This window comes from Poecilia formosa, unplaced genomic scaffold (assembly GCF_000485575.1).
Source record: "Poecilia formosa unplaced genomic scaffold, Poecilia_formosa-5.1.2 Scaffold693, whole genome shotgun sequence".
Taxonomy (NCBI): Eukaryota; Metazoa; Chordata; class Actinopteri; order Cyprinodontiformes; family Poeciliidae; genus Poecilia; species Poecilia formosa.
In genome coordinates, this window is record NW_006800632.1 from 7,325 (window position 1) to 17,261 (window position 9,937).

The following is a 9,937-nucleotide window of genomic DNA, read 5'->3' on the forward strand; positions in this document are numbered from 1 at the left end:
CTAAGTCAGTCAAACCTGCAAATAGAGGGATTTAATGAAGCCTAGATCTGATGTGAACAACCAGTCAAATGAGACTGAAAGCCACATGAACAGTAGCAGAGATCAAGTCATCCAGAGGGAGAATCTCCCCTGCGCTACTCCACACAGGCAGAGAGAACCAGGCAGCAGGCGGAGGAAGGAGGGAGGGAAGATGGAAGAGAGGAAGAACCGTCACTCTGAAGTGACAGGCCTCTTTGGGACATGGCACCCATCATTAAAAATGACATCAGAGCAGGGAGGGTCTTCCGTGTGAGGTAGATGATTCCATGATGCTGGAGAGCAGCTCAGTATAAAAACCTTGAGCCCAGCGTGTTGGGAAGCAGCAGCTGCCACTCACACTGGCAGACCCACTCTACGTCTAAGGATATACAAGTACCGTGCTGGGACAGCAGCCTCCTGACACTCCTATCCCCCACCCCACTACTTGTTTCTTTGGAGCGTAAACCTTCACGGTAAGTTGGCCTTGATTTCAGGTCGTTGCATGAAGGTGAGGGAGACTCCCAGTTGCAGGCTGGCTCTGAACCCAGGGAGGGCTTATGGTTGGAGGTAGAGTAAGTTTGATGAAGCATTTGTTTGAATTTACAGAAGTAGAAGCATTACTGTGCAATGCTTGCTGACATATGTGCTCAGCATCCGCCAGAAGGCAACATTAACATTTTCAGAGTTCAAACAGAGCCGCATTTTCAAGAATTGACTGGTTTATGAAATACCTGATTTGGACTTGTTGCCATTGTTTGGGGAACATCTTTAACACTGCTGTTACAAGTTATTAGTCCATTTATGCTGGTTGACATAAAACATGAAAGATGCAGCAGAAATCAACACACCTCTAATTTGTTTACTTTCTCTCCTGTTTGTATGTTCAGGTTTAGCTTCACAAGATGGACTTGAGGGTAACAAGCCTCCTATTTGTCCTCCTGGCCTTGGCCGAGGGAACCCCCGAGAGATACTACGCGCCAAAAGTGTCAAAGGTCCCTTACCCCGTGAAGAGTCACTGTGAGTCACTTCAAGTCGTGCACTTTTTATTTTCCCTTGCAGAAATTTATCACGCTGTAGTGCTGGAAACGGCTGTTGGATGAATGGTTTTGCTATGGTATTGCTACAATCAATAAATCAGTAAGTCTGTTGCAAAAGAAAGGTTCATAGATGAGTCATCTCAGGTCAAGCTTAGTGGACAATGCAAGTAACTCTGAGCTGGTTTCAGGCTCTGTCTGCTCCATGCTGGGTCCGGCAAATCCAATCAACTAGAACCACTAAAGAAAAGAAAAGTTAGGAATGACAAACTTGTGAGCAAGTAGTTCTAAATATGTCTTCAGAAGGTTCACTAAAGAACTTAAGCTTCTTCTCTCCACTAAAAGCATGGAAGACCAAAGCCCAAGTAGTTCACTAGGTCTTTATAAAAGCACTTTATGGCTGGACTAATCAGTCCAGCTACATTAATGCGAGTCAAACTGTAAAGTGTAATTCAGACCCTAACTTCTTAAACTCTTCTAAATCTCCTAAATAACCCAACCAAACCCAGAAAAAGCATTTCTCATCCATAGAAGTTCTCAGTAAGCTGTAAAATCAAATCATTATCCTCCTTAATGCAATCACCCTTAGCACAATTAGCTTTCAGTAAAACACCTCCTATTCACACCGAGTTAAACTGTTGGCTCCTACATGTCTGTGCCACCCTACGTTATTAAGGCCCACCTAGTAGATCAACTCAGCTCCTGTGTTACACCTGCTAGGTGGGGTAAGGCTGTTAGAGAGCTTTTGTGCTAAGAATAAAAAGACTAACAAGGGAGCTGTCATTTTTGGCAAAGCAATAAAATAAAGAACAAAAGAACAAAGCATCAGTTGCTATGACGCAACTGCTTGTTAGACGTCTAATATATTTTATCACTCAAGTTAATGATTCAAAAGTTGTGTTCAGCACTTACAGAGCTGTTGATGTGGTTTGACTGTAAGTCTCTAGAAGAACATAACTGCAAATAAAGAATGAGGGCTTGGACTAGACCAATCGACAAAACAGATGCAGCCCTGCTCCACCCAAAGGGCTCATGGTCTCCAAATCCCACCACAAACTTAAAGAAATTATCTCATAAGTTGAGTCTAATAAATGTTTCATCTTGTTTTAAATCAGAATAGTTTGTAACTATGGCAGATCAGCTGAGACATAAAGGCCTGACACAAAGTACACAGGAGAGTAGTCATTGTTCCCAAGTCAGTAAAGTTCCAAGTCCAGGTCAGCCACTGGGGCCAGTATCATCACCTTCAGTTTGTGGTATTGCTGCCTGCCAAGAGCTCCGATTCTGGCATAAACATCTTCTGAGAGGATTCAGGCAGCAGTCGTCATGTGGCTGGAAAATGACAGCCCTGTCAGAGTGATTTCTTCACTAAACACTGTTTCAAAAGACTCTTTAGTACATTCACAAACCCTTTTCTGCCTATTCTGATTTATTGATAAATAGAATATTTTAGCAGTTTTCACAAATGCAGACTGTTACCTATCCAAATCTTAAAGCTTATTGACATAGTAGTTTTAAAGTCAGAGTAGGGCATCAAACTTTTAATTCAACAACAACAAACACTTAATTCTTTTATATATATATATATATATATATATATATATATATATATATATATATATATATATATATATATATATATATATATATATATATATATAAAATAAAAATATTTTATTTTAATTGAAATGAACCAATGTTGCACAGGATTAATTGGGTACTTTTTATCTTTAGCTCCCAAGATCTCACTTGTTTAGAAATTGAGCTCATATAGAAAATAGAAAATAGAATGAGAATAAGATCTGTCACATTATAATTTTCAGTTTTATGGTAAACAATTTAGAGGACAATATTAGGTGTGTGTGAGCTTAGTGCATGTACCTGCGACTCATGGTGAGAACTGTAAGCAAGTGATGCTGGTGATGAGGAAAAGTAGCTATATTTTCAGTGTAGAAAATGAAAGAGTGCACTACAGTGCAGGCACATGGAGGTGCAATAGACAAGAACATGTGAGCTGGTTGGTGAGTACATATCAGCTTTCCTATGAAGGTTGTGGGTTAGGGAAAAAACACAGCCATCATCACAACCCACTCTATAATCATAGGGAGTGGTGTTTTACTCAAGATGTGCCGTAGTTAGTATTTTACATCTTTCACGAAAAGTCAAAGGTTTCGACATATGAAAACACCTGGAAAATATATCTGCATTTGACCTGATTAATTCCTTGAATAAAGTGGCTGGTGATGCTTTTATTATTACCATTTTTATTTTGTGCAAAGAAATATTGCACAAAATATTCAGAGGATAAAAACAAAACAGGAAGGACTGGTGTACCACCAGACTAATGCTTTGTTGTTTTTCTTCTATTCTTTAGCTGTTGCAGGACCACAAGGTCCTCCAGGACCCCCAGGTGAGCCAGGACCAATGGGACCATCTGGACCTCCTGGAGAGAGGGGTGTTGGACACACAGGACCTCGGGGCCCACCAGGACCACCTGGAGCCCCTGGCCTCTCTCAGGCTGGCAAACCTGGTACCCCAGGTGCTCCTGGAAAACCCGGAATCCCTGGTGGACCTGGTGAAAGAGGATTAAACGGTGCAACTGGACCAATGGGACCAAGAGGTGCCCCCGGTACACCTGGAACTCCTGGACCTGCTGGACTTTCAGCTGTTGGAAAACCTGGACCATCAGGGCTTCCAGGTCCAATGGGTCACAGAGGAGAACCTGGTTTGAAGGGGCACCCTGGTATCCCTGGTCTTCCTGGTCCAAAAGGAGAGAGAGGCATTGGTGTTCCTGGAGCCCAGGGTCCACCAGGTGGAACTGGGCCAATGGGCCCATCTGGCATGCCTGGCAAACCTGGAGTTGGCAAGCCTGGTTCCCCTGGCTATCCAGGAGAACCTGGTAAGGCTGGAACGCCAGGAAGGGATGGTGCCCCTGGGCCAATGGGTTTGCCAGGTCTTAAGGGCCACACTGGACCTCCAGGTGTAGGAGCACCAGGAAAACCAGGCCAGAATGGTACCCCAGGTACACCCGGACCTGTGGGACCCAAAGGTCCACAGGGACCTGCTGGTCAACCAGGCTCCCCTGGCATGCCAGGTGTTGGTAAGACTGGCGAACCCGGAATACCAGGATCCAGAGGAGCTCCAGGAAGTCCAGGAACCACTGGTCAGAAAGGAGAGCCAGGCCCAACTGGATTTACTGGTCAACCAGGTGGTCCTGGTCCTATAGGCCCAGCTGGTCCACAGGGTGCAAGAGGATTTCAGGGTGAGTCAGGGCCAGTAGGACCCAAAGGTGATATTGGTATGGTTGGTGCACCAGGCCCAAGAGGATCCAAGGGTGAGCAGGGAGCACAAGGCTTTACCGGAAAACCAGGTGTTCCTGGTGCAGTAGGTCCCCCAGGAGTTCCAGGCCATAATGGGGCGCAGGGTCCAAAGGGTTCACAAGGCCATGGTGGCCCTCCAGGAAGTCCTGGTGCAAATGGTGCACCTGGACTTAAAGGACACACAGGGGCCCCAGGAGCACCAGGTAAAAGTGGTGAACCTGGACTGCCAGGAGAATCAGGACCAGTTGGCCCTCCTGGTCCATCAGGCCCCCCTGGACTTAAGGGACACCCAGGTCTCCCAGGTCCACCTGGTCCAGCAGGCCTGACAGCTAAGGGAATTTCTGGTCCTATGGGTCCCCCAGGATCTCCAGGTCAGAGAGGCCATGATGGTCTCCCTGGTCCTGCTGGTCCTCCTGGTCCACCTGGTCCCCCAGGAGAGGTGGTCTACCACCATGAAAAGAGCATGCCAATCAAGTCCCATGAAGTTGTGATGCCTCATGAAGTGATGAAGGCTCCCATGTCTGCCTTTAGTGCTGTGCTGACCATGGCCTACCCCCCTGCTGGAACTCCTATTGCTTTCAACCAGGTTCTTTACAATGGAGAGAACCACTATGACCCCCACAGCGGTGTGTTCACCTGTCAGATCCCAGGTCTTTACTATTTTAGTTTCCACGTGCATGTCAATGGTGCAAATGCATTGGTGGCCCTCTACAAAAATGAGGAGCCTACAGTTTTCATCTATGATGAATACAACAAGGGCTTCTTGGATCAGATGGCAGGCAGTGCTGTTTTTATGCTGCACCCAGGGGACAGAGTCTATGTCCAAGTTCCCGATGAGGAAAGCAATGGTATATTTGCTGCTGACAATGTTCACTGTGGGTTCTCTGGGTTCTTGATTGCCTCAACGTGATTTAATGAATCCCTGTAAACTTCAAAACCTTACAAAAAACATTAAACTGCTCAGAGAAATAGATCAGTTTACACAAATTGAAATAAAGATTGTGAATCTGTTTTACTATTTACCAACCTCACTCAAAATGACAAGGGTAAAAAATTACTCAATGATCCGAGATACCATTTTTCTAAAAAAACATTTAGGCCTCAAATTCATCCTTGTTCCCCATTCACTCTATGCCTTACAAATGAAACAAAAACATAGAATGATATTGGAAGATTTCTTAAGTGGTGCTCTACAGCTACCGGGAACATTTACAGATACTTTTTTATTTGTGTTTGTTTTTTTTATTTCTGTTTGTTTAAGGATTTCCTTTAAATTTACAAACAAAAATATGCAAAACTGATCTAATATATGTTATCAAAGATCAGCACATTTACGCCAGCACTGTGACTACAAACAGAACATTGGAGGAGAATTTCAAACTGCTTTTTTTTTTGTAACTATATCCCATTGGATGTGTTAAGTTATGTACCAGTTACTGAGAAAAACATGGAATAAAAGTACGACTTTGAAAAATATCTTTGAGTTTGTTTCATCTTTTGTCAAAGTCATTAATTGAACTATGAGTATATTTAAGATAAACCGGGTACCTTTGAATGCAGATGTATTGTAATTGTGGTCAATGGCAGCCAACATGTCTTTCCAAAAGTTGGAGTTCACCTCATTTCCCCGCTGTCAAAAATAGAAGAAAAAATTGGGTTGATACAAAACTATTCAGATTTGTATTTAAAAAATGGATCTACAGATAAAAATCCCTGTAGTTATTAAAACACATATTACCTTGTGTAACATGTCCACAACTTTTCCGCAGAGCAGAGCCCCCGGAAGATCAAAGTAATTGTCATAGAAGTAGTATCTTGCTGCAAAAAATACACATATAACAGTTAGTTATTCAATTCAAGTTCATTCAAAAATACTTTACCCCAAAGGGAAATAAAATGTTGTTGTAACTCATATTAATTCAAATTGCTCAAAGAGTTATTGTAGATAGTGATGGCTGTTGTCAGGAAAGATATCTTGTAGCAGTTTTTATTACAGGTAATTTGAAGAAGCCTCTGACTGAAGACACTCTGTTTTCTCAAGACGGTCTCATGAAGACATGGTCAGGGTTGTCCACAATTTTCTTGGTTTTATGAAGAATCCTTCTTTGATTATTCATATCCACAGGTTCTACATTCGTTCCCTGAACAGAACCAGACTTTTTAATCAAGTTGTTAAGCTTTTTTAGAGCCCTGGTTCTGATGCTGCTGCCCCAACAGATGGAGAAGAGATGAGGCTTTCAGCAACAGACTGATAGAACATCTGCAGCCTCTTGCTGCAAACCTTGAAGGATCTTAACTTCCTCAAGAAGTACAAGAAGTAAAGTCTCCTTTGTCCCTTCTTATCAACAGCTCATTGTTGATAAGTCCAGTTTGTCCAGTCCAGTTTGTTGTCCAGATGAACTCCGAGGTATTTATGTTCCTCAACCACCGCCACTTCTTCTCCCATGATGGAAATAGGGTTTGATCCAACCTCGTTTCTCCTGAAATCTACAATCTTCTGCTTTGTTTTGTTTACATACAAGACAAGGCAATTGTTCCCACACCATGACACAAAGTGGTCCACCAACTCTCTGTACTCAGCTTCTTGTCCATCTCTGATACAACAGACAACTGCAGAGTCATACGAGTTGGACTTGTGTTGGAAGTCTTAAGTGAAAATGAATTGTGAAGCACAGTGCCCTCTGGTGTTTCTGTGTTGCAGACCACCTGGTTAGATACACAGTCCTCCAGTCTCACAAACTGTGGTCTGTTTGTGAGGTAGTCATAGTCATAGATCCAGGTGATTGTTGAGGCCTCCACCGGTGTTTTCTGGAGCTTCTCACAGAGCAGATCAGGCTTAATTATGTTAAATGCACTGGAGAAATCAAAAAACATGATCCTCACAGAGCTGCCTGCTTTGCCCAGATGACAGTGAGTTTCTTGAAGTAGGTGCATGACAGCGTCTTCAACTCCAACTCCACAACTATATGCAAACTGCAGGGGTCCTGAGATGTGCTACCCTGTTTACTCAGGTGGGCCAGCAGGAGTCTCTCCGGGACCTTCATGTTGTAGGATGTCAGGGCAACAGGACTATAGTCATTGACGACTGATGGGTGAGTTTTCTTCCGTACTGGAACCAGGCAGGAAGTCTTCCACAAAACCAAAACCTTCTCTTGGGTTAAGCTGAGGTTGAAGAGGTGCTGCATAATCCCACAGAGCTTATCTGCACAGGCCTTCAGGACTCTTGGGCTGACACTATTTGGACCTGCAGACTTATTCTGGCTCAGCCGCCAGCTGTTGCCTTCACCTGACTTCTAGATACAGAAAAATGGGAGGGAGAGGAAAAGGGAGTAGCAGCATCTCCTGATTTGGTTGAAGACAAGCTTGTGGAAGCAGACGAGTCTATGACTGAGGTGAAAGATAGAACATCTAAGGTTTGACAGGAAAGCTGACATAACTTCATTCAAAGATAAATTACAACATAACCATCCCACCTGATCTTGTAAACGATGTGCTTAGGCTGTTGAAGTGCTTCCACTCCCGTTTTGGCCCATAATGTTTCATGAGTTCTTCTGTGCTGAGGTCGTTGGTTCCATGCGTTGCCCTATTCAAACAAGAAACATCCACAAATACTTTTCAAAATTGACTGGGATCTAAGCATACATTTTATGACAAATAAGCATACCTTAAAACAGTGCCATCTTCAGCCAACTTCACAATGTTTCCGTCCTCCAGATCCACCACCAACCCCTTAAAACTGGAAACAAAATGGAAATTTAAAAATAAGATGAAGCTAAGATTTAAGATTTTATCTCATTACTATTAACATCTTTCAATATTTTGGGCATTTTTGATTTAGGAATATGATTTTAACAGTAGAAAACAGCTAGTGATATGGTTGTACAAGAAATGAACAAAAATAATACAAGGAAACAAAAATAGCTCAACAATCGTCTAGATTTGTCACCGGAGGGCAGCATAAAACAGTGCCATGGCAGCAACATGGCAGTATATTGGCTGTCTGCTAAAATGTAAGCTAGGAGAATAACTACAGTCAGGATCCTGCAAGAATCAAAAATACACACAAACTGGGAGCAAATAAAAAGATTTTCAATGCTGCCATCTGGATACACGAAGGGATCTGTCAGAAAAAGCTGCCACAAAAGCAGCTTCTCAGATGGCTGCTAGGTCGACTATGAGATGACTAAGCAGCCATCTCAGACAGTAGTATGTTGGTATTTGTAAGAAGTTTGGTTATTGTGCAAGATTATTAGCATTTTGCAGGTGCTTAGTAGATAGATTAACATTACACACTGTTTTATGTTCTAGAGACTTTATGATTTTTTTTATCCATTATTATCAAATAATGTTAATTATTGCTATTATTTATTATAAGACTAAATTGTAAGCAAATTTACTAAATAATAGTAAATTTGCTTACACCTCAGACTACATAATAGTCTGAGGAGAAAGCAAACTCCACTCAGAAAGTGGATTGGTTCTATTTCAGCATCAGTAGATGTGATAGATACTGATGGGTTTGTGTGTATTCACCTTATTCTTTAAAGTTCCAATGAAAAAAAAAGTTGTTAGCACCAGAATTTAAAATATTTTCAACTAAAACAACACAAAAAAGAATTAAGAAAAATATTTTTCCCAGATGGCAATGAAAACTATATAAACCATTCCATACATCTTACTTTGTTAGCAACATAATTTTCATATGTGGTAAAGATGAGTGTTTTCACCAACTGGCTCCAAATGTGGGGAAAAAAATGATGTAAAATTGTTTTTGATATAATTTTCTTTGTGCAAATCACCTACATTTTGTTATTGGCTAATTTTCTGTGCGACTGTTCAGACAATTGTAACAAAAAAGCTTTAAGTAAAGTGTTTGAAACACTATTTTTAAATAGTGAACATAAAAACATTTTTCATTCGACTGATTAAAACATTCAAACATGATGACTGTTTTTTTCCTTTGTGCATAATGTAGTCAGCCTGCCATTATACACACTTACTTTAAAGACATTCTGCATAGACCCAGGTAAAAAATAAAGAATTAATTTTATTAAACACATTGAAACAGGTTATGAATAATTCAACAGCTGGATCAAGGGGCTTTAAATTTCCTGTTGTGGCCAGTTTGGCTTTAGACAAACAAGCACCAGACAAGCTCTACATGAAACTGTTTCTGTGTTTAAATAGATTCTGTCTGTCTTTGTAAAGTGCTTCGAGTTTGCAGTTGTTGTGAACTGCTGAAAAATAGAAAAACTGAATCAAAATTAATATAATATTAAAATTGAGTAACAGAACTTTAGATTTTAATTGTCTAATTCAGTGGTTCCCAAACCAAAGGATTAATATAGGATGCATTAGCACATCGATATACAATATCGATAGCTGATTTTGTATACATTATGTTCCACTGACATCACCTCTGCTTCTCTGGTTCAGCTCCCCACAATACTTTGCTGCATCACTGTCACATGACCAAACAAATACCACATGACCTACCCTCTCCCTTCCACTCCAGAAACAAAAAGTAACAAGATGGAAATAAATATCGGTTGTTAAATTGGCTCA

At 41.5% G+C, this 9,937-nt stretch overlaps 2 protein-coding genes across 4 annotated transcripts in view; one reads left to right on the forward strand and one right to left on the reverse strand.

The window, feature by feature from the left end:
* Nucleotides 1–351: 351 nt before the first annotated feature.
* Nucleotides 352–5,463, forward strand: col10a1b (collagen, type X, alpha 1b). The gene is made up of 3 exons (XM_007542435.2): nt 352–491; nt 906–1,035; nt 3,427–5,463. The coding sequence occupies exons 2-3, from the start codon at nt 921–923 to the stop codon at nt 5,280–5,282; spliced, it is 1,971 nt and encodes a 656-aa protein (XP_007542497.1). The 5' UTR covers nt 352–491; nt 906–920; the 3' UTR covers nt 5,283–5,463.
* The window catches only part of LOC103130907 (5'-nucleotidase domain-containing protein 1), a 13,302-nt gene continuing 5,270 nt past the window's right edge, over nt 1,906–9,937 (reverse strand). Inside the window, exons 3-7 of one of the 3 annotated variants that reach the window (XM_007542434.2) lie at nt 8,037–8,108; nt 7,846–7,955; nt 6,111–6,190; nt 5,921–6,002; nt 1,906–2,384 (exon numbers count right to left, since the gene is read on the reverse strand). In XM_007542434.2, coding sequence (XP_007542496.1) covers nt 2,377–2,384; nt 5,921–6,002; nt 6,111–6,190; nt 7,846–7,955; nt 8,037–8,108 — 352 coding nt within the window. In that variant the 3' untranslated portion in view covers nt 1,906–2,376. Of the gene's footprint in view, nt 2,385–5,512; nt 6,003–6,110; nt 6,191–7,122; nt 7,395–7,710; nt 7,760–7,845; nt 7,956–8,036; nt 8,109–9,937 lie in introns of those variants that run through there. The other 2 variants (XM_016666282.1, XM_016666283.1) reach the window with 2 other exon arrangements.